Source organism: Pongo abelii, chromosome 6 (assembly GCF_028885655.2).
Source record: "Pongo abelii isolate AG06213 chromosome 6, NHGRI_mPonAbe1-v2.0_pri, whole genome shotgun sequence".
In the NCBI taxonomy this organism is placed as follows: Eukaryota; Metazoa; Chordata; class Mammalia; order Primates; family Hominidae; genus Pongo; species Pongo abelii.
This window is the reverse complement of record NC_071991.2, coordinates 39,256,619-39,269,863: the sequence shown is the minus strand read 5'-3', so window position 1 is coordinate 39,269,863 and position 13,245 is coordinate 39,256,619. Positions and strand designations below refer to the sequence as shown.

Below are 13,245 nucleotides of genomic sequence, written 5' to 3'. Positions count from 1 at the left end.
TAAGTACGGAGGCTAAGTCTCCCCATCTGTAATCTGCAAGCTTGAGAACCAGGAAAGCTGGTGGTGCAATTCTGCCCAGGCAGACGGAAAAAAGGCACAAATTCTTTTTTCCTCTGCCTTTTGTTCTATTCAGGACCTTAATGGATCGGTGGATGCCTGCCCACATTGGGGAGGGCAGTCTACTTTACTGAGTCCACTGATTTAAATGCTAATCTCATCTGGAAACACCTTCACAGATACTATGCTCACAGTATCACCCTCACAGATGCTGTATCTGGGCACCCCATGGCCCAGTCAAGTTGACACATAGAATTAATCATCATGAAGTGTGGGAAGCAGCAGAAGTTAGAGGTTAAGAAATGAGGACAAGAAGGGGCACATGAGTTGGTGGCTCCCCGGAAAACAAACCCAGTGGGCTTAGAAGGCAAGCATTATTTTGTAGCTCATAGCTCTTCAGCAGCTCCCAAGAGGTTGCCATGTTCTGGTCCTGGATATTCAGACACTTGGCCTCACTTCCCAGGTGCTCCAGGATTCTGCGGCACAACTCTCCGTGGTGCTTGGTGCCTGCTCCCTGCAATCGGCTCCCTCTGCTCACTGTCTCCCTCCATCCTCACAGCCTTGCAGTCACAGCACCCCCAAGGGGCCTGCTTTCTTATTTTTCCTGGTTTCTCATGTGATCAGCCTGAGACCACACCCCACAATACCAGTCCTCTGAACACTTACAGAACCAACTTGCTGTTCATCACATAAAACACATGTGATAAGGGTATCATTTTAGATGTTTCATCAACAAATCAGACATGGCGCTAGACAGGAGGTACTAGACAGGAGGTAACTCTTCGACTGCAGTTTATCCTTGGATGCCCTGAAGCCACAGGCTCAGTGTTTTGTCCAAAGTGGCTTTGACAAGTAACAATTGTTCCAAGGCTGCAGATAGGGGACTTAGATCCCAGAACCCCTTCTGCTTGGAGCAGAGAAGGGCCACTCTCTGCTTGGAGATGGGAAGGGGACAAAGCGGTAAAGGACACAAGACTGAATTGCTGAGTGTCTGTTCTGGTCCTTCCCTGCTTGTCTGTGGACGGCTGCTAGTGTTAGATGGGACAATACAGGACACAACCCAAAAAAGGCAAGGACCAGTCACATAGGTACACATTGCTGACCTGATCAAACCTGGGCCACAGACTGTCCCAACAACACAACCTCCTAGAATTGGACCATCTTGCAGATATGACCCAATGCCTCCATAGGCATCCCACAAAGCCATGGAAACTGACTTGGGTCCTTTTGCTAAAAGGGAAAGCAGGGGAACGTTTGTGCTTATGCAGTTTTCCACTACAGCTAAAATATTTTCCCCTTTCAGGATTATTTTATTACAATAAAATAATTATTATATAATAAAATAATAAAATAATTAGTGATACAAAGCCCAGAGATGGTCAATAACAAAAGGAAAGAGTTTTTTTTCTTTTATCATTATTATTATTATTATACTTTAGGTTTTATGGTACATGTACGCAATGTGCAGGTAAGTTACATATGTATACATGTGCCATGCTGGTGCGCTGCACCCACTAACTCATCATCTAGCATTAGGTATATCTCCCAATGCTATCCCTCCCCCCTCCCCCGACCCCACAACAGTCCCCGAAGTGTGATGTTCCCCTTCCTGTGTCCATGTGTTCTCATTGTTCAATTCCCACCTATGAGTGAGAATATGTGGTGTTTGGTTTTTTGTTCTTGCGATAGTTTACTGAGAATGATGATTTCCAATTTCATCCATGTCCCTACAAAGGACATGAACTCATCATTTTTTATGGCTGCATAGTATTCCATGGTGTATATGTGCCACATTTTCTTAATCCAGTCTATCATTGTTGGACATTTGGGTTGGTTCCAAGTCTTTGCTATTGTGAATAATGCGGCAATAAACACACGTGTGCATGTGTCTTTATAGCAGCATGATTTATAGTCCTTTGGGTATATACCCAGTAATGGGATGGCTGGGTCGAATGGAATTTCTAGTTCTAGATCCCTGAGGAATCGCCACACTGACAGGAAAGAGATTTTTTAATGGTAAAAACTTTATTTACTATTTATAAATACATTGCAAGACAAACTTCTCAAAAATACTTTTCCCCCCCAAAAAATTAAAAAAATAAAGAAAAGCTAATAGGTAGGCAGAATGTCTTGAGACCCCTCTGTTTTCAAGGAGAGCTCTATGCAGCGTGTGTCCACACCGAGGGCTGCAGTAGGGCAGAGTCTCCCTGAGCCTGACTTTGCCAGACCTTCTTGGGTTTGGCCTCCGGGAGAGCAGCCCAGTCTCTGGGCATGAGCTCCTTTCCTCAGTCATGGCCACAGTTGTATCATATAGCATCTCTAACATTTCATCTAGGATTATCTAGTATAGATCTTATTATATTTGGGGCTATGTTGTATACAATGTTAACAAGAACATATCTTCTCTGCATATATGTGTGAATTATAAAGAAAAGCATGAGAATGACTCTAAGTTCAACAAACATGGGTGAATCTCTATGTGCTCCCAGTGTCCTGGATGGGCTCCCCAGCAAGCCATTCCTCCTTCCTGTTCTGATATTACTATTCTTTTTTACATTGTGCTAAGGAGGACAAAAGATGAGAGATGAAAATAAAGCTTTGCCTTTAAAGAGCTTATCCTCAGAAATAAGCTTCGTCTTGAGTTGCTGAACTACAAAACACCATTTTCTGCAGTCATCCAAAGAATTGTGCCATTACTTGTGATGCCTCTGAATGTGGAGGCTGACTCTCCCTGTCTCTCTGTCCCTCCTACCCCATGGGGCCGCAGCAAAAGCCATCCTGGGCCTTCAACTGGGCCATGTCTTCAGGAAGATTCCTGAAGAGGAGGGCCCGAAATACCTGCCTTTATAGGTGCCCAGAGTGCCCTAGAACATTCTTAGATACATATTTTTTAAACAAGTAGGGCTCCACCTTATTTTCTCCAATAGTCCCCAAGCAGTACAGGTCACTTGAAGACATAAACATTCTTCTTGGTTGAGGGACCCAGGCCCTTGTTTCAAAAATGACACCACAGAAGGCTGTGAGCTCCAGGAGCATGCGTCGGGATGTCCGGATGACCGGGGTTTAAAGGTTTTCCTATTCTCGATAAAGCCTGTGTGCACTGTACAGGGAGTGGGGGTGAAGCGTGTTCTCTACATAGGCAACACAGCCGCCTAAGTCACAAAGTCAGTGGTCGGCCGCTTCGACCAATATGTGGTGAGCATTCCACGGGGGCATGAAGTCTGGGTGCTGTGCTCGAGTCTCTGAATATTTTGATAGGAAGCGACAAGAAAATTCAAACTGCTTTTTGCTGACTACTGGAAAGTGAAAAGATGCTCAAGTTTACCATTCGAAGAAACCATAGGCATTTCAAAAACCTCTTTCTAAACTTTGGTTTAAAAAAATATCAGTTCACCACAAACAGAAATATAAATTGAGGCTGTAGCCAGCTGCTGGTCATGTCCTTGGCAGTCTTTTGTGCAAAATAAGGCATATTTGAGCTCCACATTAACTAAAACAAAAAGAAAAAGAAATATATTGAAATAATCCCCCCAAAATCAAAAGGGCTCGACTCTTGCCCTGAGATATCCAGCACAGCCTGCAGGCTAATGGCACTAGGCCTGCAAGTGCAGGGCTGGGGTCTCAACCCATGTTTTTAAACAAAGCAACGAGTACCAGATGCTGCTCACAGTGTTCATTGTCAAAGAGTTACCCTCAAATTAAAATTATTTTTTCCAACTTGTAAGGAAAAAAGAAACCCTCATAACTAAACATGCAAATTTCTTCTGCTTCCTAAATTTGTCTTAATAAAATGAAAGAAAATGTATTTATTCTTTTCCCCCAATAGTTCCCTCATTTATTAAAAGAAAAAAGAATACTGGATATAATAGCATTCTCTAAAATTATCATTTAAAATTTCATTTTTCTATCAGATTTAAATTAACTTTATTAAAATTATATTAGCCACAGACTAACAGAATATTCATTATATATTTTACAGAAAAAAAAAGCTGCATCTTCAGACTGATGCTCTCCCAACAGCTATTTCAGCTGTCTCACATTCACATCTTTAATTTAGAAACACGTATCTTTAGCAGCTTCTTGAGGATTAAAACCGTTTCCCTGTGAAGATAAATGGACCTCCAGACCTCACGGGTAAAGCCTAACTTTGAAAATCTTCACTTTGTGTGTGGATGAATGATAGCTTAGGTGCTGTGAGGTATCTGAAATAAAGCAGAGTGTCCCTGAGGCGCACTGGCCAGCCTCCTTCCCCACACTTGTTTGGTTGGGTTGATGGGGTCTCCCTCTCCCTGCACCCTTCTGAGGGCTCTGTCCTATTTGCTTTGCTCTTTCTGGCCCTGAGCTGCAGCTCCTGGGTCTGTAAGCCTGGGGAAGGGCCGGTGGCCACGCCCAGCCCCTGAGGCTGGTCCAAGGACAGTGAGGCCCTGGAGCCCCAGGCTGCCCCTCCTGAGTGCTCACCCTTGCAGCAGGCGTCTACTTGCTCTGCATGCTGTAGCAGTGCACGTCCTCCTTCCCCTTGGTGGTGTAGCCTGGGAGAGGCTGCCCGTACTTATCCACACACCAGCAGAAGCCCCGCTTCCTGCCTTTGGAAGGGCGACACTGTGGGAGAGAAACAGAAGACAGAGAAGTGAATGCCCCTGGGTCTGGTGTCAGGTCGGTGGCCAGGGCCCATGATGGTTTGCCAGCTGAGAAAGCACAACAGAAATTTCAGCTAAGGCAACATAAGAGCCACGCATGCCTAGGCCCGCTGAGTGTGCCCCTGTGCATGCGTGTGGGTGTAACTTCCTGCTCCAAGAAAGCGGGGGTGGGGGCAGTTTTGTGTTTCTAGGAGTGTAAGGTGGACACCAGCCCTTGTAGAACCTCTCGGACCTGCCGACTTCTCTGCCAAATGCGGGACTGAGAACATCCCCGCTGCCTGGGAAAATCACAGCTGTGCCTTTGGAGCCCACACCCAGCCTCACATGACACCTTCTCAGTATGACTTTGTTGAATGAATATGACTTTGATAGAAAATGTGGGTATAAATAAGCAATGGCAATGGAGGAAAGCTTAGGCTTTCTGACTGTGGCCACTACTATGAATCCTAGTATATGGTCACCCTGAGGCCACTGTGGCTCACTTAGGTCTCCGAAGGCCAATTCTGTAGATAGCATAGTATCAATTGTCCAATTAGAAAGCCAATTGAAATAGTGCCATCACATAACGCAAAGTCTATAGAAGCATATTTATTACAGCTTAATATTACTACATCTTAAATTTGTTTGATCATTTTCAGGTTGTTTAATTGGGATTTTAGGCATATGACTACATTTGGGGCTGATGTGTAGCCAGGATTCTCACTCCATTCCTTCTCCAGGAATGGGACTATGTTGCAATATAAAGATTTTGAAAAGACTGTTGTTTGATGTTGATGACTCTCATGCCTTCTTCTCACTTGGGCTCTCTAGGGAAATGCCAGTGAGTCGGAGAAGACCACAACATGGCCAGTTTGGAGCGCCTGGCCGTCCCCAGCATGGACCGAGTGTCTGATTTCAAGTTCCATCCCCTCCATGACAAGACAGACACCTGGTGTGTGCTGGGGATGGCTGGGCTCTCCAAGCTGGCCGTGCTGCAGTCTTTCCCCCACTCACTAGCACTTCCTTGAAAAGCCCAAGGGAGACAGAGACACAGGAGTCATCAACATCTAGCAACAGCCTTTTCGAAATCTTAATACTGCAACCTGCTCACTATCAAGAAGGCATCAGTAGGAAAGGGGACGATTGTGGGATTTCAGGGTAAGCTTTTTGTGGTATGACCTCATGTCACACTTCTTGGAAACTGACTATAATAGTTGTTTGAAATATCACTCCCTGATGCAGCATTAACAAATGTGTCAACATGTCCACTTGCAGTTTATAAAGGGTGCCCCTGGGCAGCATCTTGTCCGCCCTGTGGGTGAACCACTGAAAGGGCAGGAGTGGGAAATGGGTGGTGGAAAGGCACTAGGGTTGAGGATTATGGCCAGTATAGCAGCACTCAGAACAACAAGTCAAAGCAGCCCTTAGTCTCACCTCCTGAGACTGGCACCAAGTCCTGGGCACTGGTGCTGCACAGGCTCAGAGTTAGAGCTATGGCCAGAAGAGCCTGGGGCTGGTGAGGTGGGTTTCTCCTCTGTGTCAACAGAACCAGAAGAGGAAGAAAACACACCGAGGACCTCACTTACCTGCTTTTTCTTATAAAATCCCTTCTTGTCACAGTTGGGAATGTGTACACCCCTGGGACTCAGCACGTTGAGGAACTTCAGGTGATTCAATGTGTCTTCCATTTCTCTACGGCAGGGACCCTGGGGATCAGGAAGGACCAGAGCAACAGAGTCACGGTTATTACTCTAGAATGTGTGCTTTAAAAATCTTATGATGCTGCACAACTACCAAAAGTGGGACCTGTAATTTGCTCCTCAGATACCTTATGTCTGATGTAGCATGAAAGTCCCTCGAATAAGCTAACCATCACTCTCTGTCTCCCTTTTGCTCTTCCCAGAGTAAGGCACAGAAGCTGGTATGGAACCAATAGCAGGTCAACAAGCATAGAGGATGAAGTAAATAAAACTATCTTTATGAGAATATTTTTCATTATCTGCAGAGGTCTTTATGACATCCCATATGCTTTTAAGAGTGTTATTTCAGCTTGATTCTCATAAGATTCTCCAAAAGGGTCAATATTCTTTATGTAAGGAGAGGAGAGAGGTAGGGCACAGAGGGGCTAGGGGTTGCCCACCCATCAGCCAGACGCTGGGGTTTGTTGAGTAAGAATTGCCCTCAAGAGGCTCTGAGTACCCAGGCTTGGCAGGTCTTGCCCTCCTCCTTTAACAAGAGGAAAAGCTCTCACATATTCTGTCTCCCGCTTGGACTCGGAGGAGAAGTTCTGGGTATCTGTGCTCTGAGACTCGTAGTCAACTTTGTAGCGCTGGCTGTCTTTAGCATGCCCTTTCTTGATGATGATTATCTTTGAATGGAGGGGGTGGAACTTGGGATCAGACACCCGGTGCGTGCTGGAGACGGACGGGCTCTCCACACTGCCGGCGCTGCGGTCTTCCTCCGACTCACTAGCATTTCCTTAAAACGCCCGAGAGACAAACACATGAGAGTCATCAACATCTATCACAGTCTTTTAAAAATCTTAATGTTGCAACCAGGTCACATGTAAATGACAATATTAGTTGACAATCCAAGTAAGTTTTTTTTTTAAATACCTCGACGAAGTATTATTCCATAATACTACTCACTACATGGTGGTTGCTCTACCTCAAGAAGTTATCTGTCTGAAAGTCAATCTGACAGGTGCTCTTCCTAAGTAGCTGCAACTAAAGAAGGGACACAAATGCTTAAGTGCCCCTCAGTAGAAGGTGAAGGCAGTATGCTTCATCTTCCACCGGCAGGGGGCAGACCCGAGCCACGGGAGGCTGCTGCAGCGCCCGCTCAGAAATTTTGCAGTCAACTCCAAGTGTGGTCCTCCCACCCGTGGGAGCAGCGGCAGCCCGGGGACTTGGAAGAAATCCACATTCTCCACTCTGGAAACGCTGGAGTGGCAGCAGCAGTCTGAGTTGTAACAAGCCCTTATGGGAATTCCACGGTTGACCAGTACCGTCCTCAATGCTACCGGGTAAACAGGCTTATAAGAGCTTGGTGTCCAGCTCAGATGGGAAAACTGAATTATTACCTGCAAAGTGTTTTGCCTCAGGGGCTCAGAATCATGCAAGCATGTTGGTGGCTTGTTTTCTAGGTCCCCGTTACATCTCTAAAACTCAAGGTCTACACAGACACTGTGCATCTTGCTGGTGCCTGCCTAAGTGAGTCCTCTTCACCCCCGGTGAGCACAGGAGCACATGGATGCAGACAATGCCAAAGTCCCACTCACAGCTCAGACTTCTAAGTGCCAAAGAGCTTTTCCTTCCCTGGGTGGGGGTGGGGTAGGAGAAATCCCCCTCCAGCAGATCTCCCTTTTATAATAAAAAGTGCTAAATGAAGAAAGTCTGATGCTTAAAATGGATGCTGGAATGTTAACAGTTGAATTGGAATTTTAAGTATATGACTAAATTCAAGACTGGATCTGCAGCCAGGATTCCCACTCCATTCCTTCTTCAGAATGAACTTGGAGGGGCCGTAAGACCCCTATGGGGATCAAAGGCTACATTCAGAGCCCATGCTCCCAGGGCCTGTGGACCATGCCAAGGTCTGGAGGCTTCGGCTTAAGTCCACAATTGAGAGTCATGAAATTTCTCTACTACAACAAACAGGGCTATAATGTGTAACCCTAGCAGGGAGCTCAGGTGGCCCATCTGGTCCACAATCTATTCTAGAAAGCTACCAGGGGCTGCAATGATTTGGCTGCAGATGCTCTGCTCTGCCCTGGAAGTAGCTACTGGCAGGTCACGCACCAGGGCCTTAGGAAAGTCCCTCTCCTCTCTGGGTCTTAGTTTCCTCACCTGCCAAACAGCTCACTGAGGTCCTGCTGTAAAGTACGCCAAGGGGTTTCATACCTTGGGAAGTACACATTCCCAGGGTCCAGCCCAGAGCCTCACAGAGGTCCCTACCTGCGAGGATTTGGTTTCAATTTCTTTTAATCTTAGCTTGCTTTCTTTTTCAAGGAAATACTGAGATAAAAGAGATACTAAGAATGTAAATATTCTAAGAACATGTAAATAAATGTATTTATACTTCTTTTCTAAGAACCTTGAGTAATTTCTTAAATTTCCTTGGTTTCTTCTTAATGCCTGGGGTGCAGACTAGGGCATGAAGACAAAACAGTTCCATTTAAGCAACGGATAATTGTGACTTTTGACTGTCATAAATTTACCTTTTTTTGTCAAATGGATTCTAGAAGTCACTTAGATCTTTTTATAGTCTTATAACTCACATCAACCTATACTACAGAGCTACTAAGGTGGTAATCATAACGATTGCTAAAGCCTAACAATGACAATGTGTATCAGTATTTCTAAGATCACTTTCTGAAAACCCCAAAATGCACAATAATGTACAACACTTGGCAAATGACATAACTTTGCCCAGAAAGACAAATGCCTCCAGCAGCTTTAACAGCTGACCAGAGCCAGTGTATGTTTCAGGCATTTTGCCTTTCCATGAATCCAGCGTTTTTCAGGGGTGAGCAGAGCCAGCCTTGCCTAGCCAGAAAATAACTTCACCCGGGCATGGAACTCTACAGCTACATAAATTATAAAGGGACTGTTCATCCTGCTAGCCCTAGGTGGGGGCCTGCCCAGTGACATCTGTCCAACGTGATCGTTGGGGAGTTGGGGGAATTAGGATGGGGAGAATTCTCCCAGCCTTCAGCTGTGCAAGGCAGGAACTTTATTTCTCATATAACTAAGTGAGGCTGGCTAAGAATGCTTGAAAGAAGAACAGCTGCCAAATCCATTTAAACAACCCTCGCTCCTTTTTTTAAGGGAACAATGTGATGCCCTTACCAGAGTCGCTGCCTGCCTGATACTGATAGTGGCTAAGCCAAGAGGGTAACTCTGCCAAATGTTTGCATTTTTCCTCTTCTGGGGCTCCCCTTAACAACATCTCATTCCCCCCCATTTCAGATTAAGGGAGACAGCCCTAGGACTGATTCCAACTCCCTTCCGTGTCATTGAAATTGACTTAGTACACATTGCCCGCACCCACCACGCACCTGGAAGTTTGTTTGAGGTCGGCACAGGTGCAGGGGTGGCCCGAGTTGTAAGAATGGTATGGTACTGAAAGTGGCACGCGGAGTTCAAACCTACACTCTGTTGCGGCCTCTGGGTAACCTCAAGAAGTTACTTCTTTTTCAGCTTCAGGTTTTCCAACCGCAGAAGATATCAAAACCCGAATCCACTTTACTTGTTTTTGGACACACCGGGACTAGACATTGCTTTGCAAACCAAAAGGCTGTGCGAAGTCAGTATTTTAAAAGAGAGGTACTATTTCCTACAACTTGCCTGTCCACCTTCCTTGGTCCAAATCCTCCTATATCCCCCATCCCCAAGCATCCCTGGGATTGCAGTCCGTGTACACCCCCGTGCGGGGCGAGGAGAATCTCCTGTGTCCAGGATCTTTCCAACAGCTAAACATTGGTACCGCTCCCCTCAGCTCTGGAAACCTTTAACCCATTTTCACTGAAAGCGCTTTGCAATTTACAAGTACTCTGTACTTAGAGAATCGAGCAAGTAGAGGGCCGGCTGGGGAGGGTCCCTCCGCCGAGCGCCTTCACCTTTCCCTGAGCGCCTTCAGTTTCCCCACATATTATCTCCAGTGGGAAGAAAACCGGAGTCTCCCGCAGCGGCACCCAGCAACCCCCAGGCCCTTCGGCGCCACTGCGCCGGGTGCTGCACGCAGCGCACCTGGCGCGGGCGGCTCACCTGGAGCTGGCGGCGCTGGCAGCAGGTAGGCGCGCAGGCGGCTGACGGCACTAGCGTTGACGCAGAGCCCGCGGCCGTCCAGCAGCGCCTGCAGCGGGCGCGCCTCGTCGGGCGACGGCTGGCAGCGAAGGCCGGAGCCACAGCGCTCGGTGTAGATGCCGCACGGCTGGCCCTCGCTCAGTGCGCACGTCAGGCAGCAGCCGCAGCCCGGCTCGCGCACCAGCTCGGCGCAGACGGCGGGCGGAGGCGCGCACTGGGCCAGTGCACGCGCGTCGCACGGCTCGCAGCGCACCACGGGACCCAAGCCTGCCGAGCTCGCGCCAGCCAGCGCCACCGGCAGCCCGCGGAGCAGCACCAGCACAGTCAGCGCTGCGGCCCAGAGCGTGGGTCGCGCCCGCTGCATGACGCCCGCAACCGGGGCACGCTGCTTGGCAGGCTGGGCGCGCAGGGATGGGGCGACAGTACGCGGCGCGAAGCTGTGGAATCCAGGCAGGAAGCGGCTGATCCTTAGCGCCCAGCCGCAGCGCTCGCATCTGGGCGGCCCGGGCGCGCTGGCCGCTATATAGAAGCCGGGGTGGCCCAGGACACGCCCCGGAACGGCGCGCCCAGGAGTGGGGGTTGGGAGGGGGGCGGGTCGGCGCAGGCACGGCTGCGGGGGCGCGTGCCTCGCCCTGAGCAGCCGGGGCCGAGCTCGGGGGCGTGCAGCTCGCGACTCGCCCGGGCACCTGCTCCTCGTGCGCACGCCCGGAGCCCGGGTCACCTTGTCTTCTACAAGAACCAAGATGTGCCCGACCACCCCGGCACTCCAGGCCACCTCAGCACCCCCGGTCACCCCAGTCACTCTTGGCCAACTCAGCACCCCCGATCTCCTTGACCCCGCCGCCCTTCCCCCTCCGCTCTCGGGGTGAGGTCTCCCTGCGGCGAGCCGGTGTCGGGGAAACTGGCATGCACCGCTCCGCACTCGTGTGTACCTCGTGGAGCTTTCTAAAATTTAATTCCGTTGGCAGGGGCAGTCTTGGGACATTTCTGACTTACATTTGGGTCTCAGGGAGCCAAGGCACTGCGGGGTTTAATTTACACCCGCTGGGCTGTTTACATCCCCAGGGGCCCACAAACACGTATTGCATCTGAAGATGCGCCCGGGGCCTTCGCCCCTTTCCAGGCTTTCTTCTCAACGCAAGAAGACTCACACGTGTTGCTACACCGCAAGTCCCCAATTGAGAGTGGACCGGCAAGCGAATGCGTCCTTAAGGCAGCGCTTTTCAAATATTTTAAATGACAACTGTTCTTCTTGTCTTGGGTAGTCTCCCTGATTGTGTTTTCAAATAGAGTTTACACCCACGACAAAAGAATAATAAAGACAATAAACTGGGCACTGCTGAAACGTAATTAACCAAATAGTCCTTTCATAGGCAATTTTCATTGTCATTTTTTGAAGGCGACTTTGTATTAGTGTATCCTCTTTGATGCGTTGGGATTCTCGCTTATCTCTGCAATCTAAACACTTTTCAGTAAAGTTCAGGGGCGCAATTGCGAGCTGAGATCGCTGTAACTCCTGTCGGCCTTCTCTGGCACTCGAGCTTCTTCAGTTTTGTCTGCGCACCCCCTCCCTTCGGTGACCAACAGAGGACGCTGGTGGTCCAGGATTGGATTGAGGATTAAATTTTTCAAGGCGCTTTTCCAAGAGTTTGTGGGGGTGGAGTGGGAAGCGGTGAGACCTCCGCGGGAGGAGACTTTCCTGAACGGTGTTGAAATTGGACGCTTGCCTTAGGAGGTGGATAGGTGACTTGAAGGAGCCCTTTGCAGTTTGGGGTAGTAATAGCAAATCAGGAGCTCCTCCATTCCCCTCCAGCACGAAGCCTTGGGTGAAGTTAATCTTCATTCATCATTTCTGTCTCTCCTAATCGATCTCTCGCCCAGTGTCTCTCCTTGTCCCTCTCCCTCCCTTTCTCTTTCGTCCTCTCTCCTTTTCCCCCCGTCCACCTCTTTCCCCATATCTATACATCTTCCTTTTATACATATATACTCTCCTTTTAGAATGGAAAGATCAATTTCGTTCCCTCTTGTACTAAATAAATAAATAATTGGACCTCTACAAATAAAAAGAGACCAAAGACAAGAACAATGGAGGGCCCGGGGGTGACGAAGGCCCAGCACCGTCATTTTCTTATGAGCTCTTCTCCCACAGTGCGCAGGCTGTGGCTACACTCAACCTTGTTTACAGGAAACCGTGCCATAATCGTCGCTTGCTGTTTCCTTTCTCTTGTATCACCTCCTTCTAGTATCTGCGTTGACACCCAAGAACAGGATCTCTGATTTTATTGGAAAATTGAAGGAAACAAAACGAATCCCCCAGGTTTACATCCGTTCCTTAAATACTCGCAGAGACCTTGACTCTGAAATTAGAGCTGGGTTCGGCATCAAATGCAATTCTTGAGGTCCTAGGTCTGCAGTTCTGGTTAGTGCAATGTTGCAGCAGAGCCTGGACTGACCACTGGTTAGTGTAGCACTTCTTATTCAGCTTTATCGTCTGAAGAGTGGACAGGGGAAGATCAGAAAGAATGTCTTTTTGGAAAGGATTAAAAAAATATGTTTTATTCTTGGTTCTTTTTTTTCTCCTCGCATTGCAGTTGGAGAAACTTGTTCAGTGCCGAATGGTTAGGGGGCGCCAAAGCGCCAGGCGTCCAGCCCGGCCTCAGGGACCACGGGACACACGTAAAGACTAAGTCACACTTCAACTTTCAAAGGCTATTCCAATAACAATGTTTTATATAGATTGCCATCACCTTTATCATGACATCTTG

General features: G+C 48.2%; 1 protein-coding gene across 4 annotated transcripts; it reads right to left on the bottom strand.

Annotated features, from left to right (window-relative positions):
- Positions 1-1,346: 1,346 nt before the first annotated feature.
- IGFBP3 (insulin like growth factor binding protein 3) lies at positions 1,347-12,835 on the bottom strand. 4 transcript variants are annotated; one of them, NM_001132642.1, is given in 6 exon segments: positions 1,347-1,459; positions 2,065-3,547; positions 4,516-4,656; positions 6,260-6,379; positions 6,925-7,112; positions 10,909-10,976. In NM_001132642.1, coding segments are annotated over 2 exon segments (228 nt in total). In that variant the 5' UTR covers positions 6,362-6,379; positions 6,925-7,112; positions 10,909-10,976; the 3' UTR covers positions 1,347-1,459; positions 2,065-3,547; positions 4,516-4,530.
- Between the last annotated feature and the right edge of the window lie 410 nt (positions 12,836-13,245).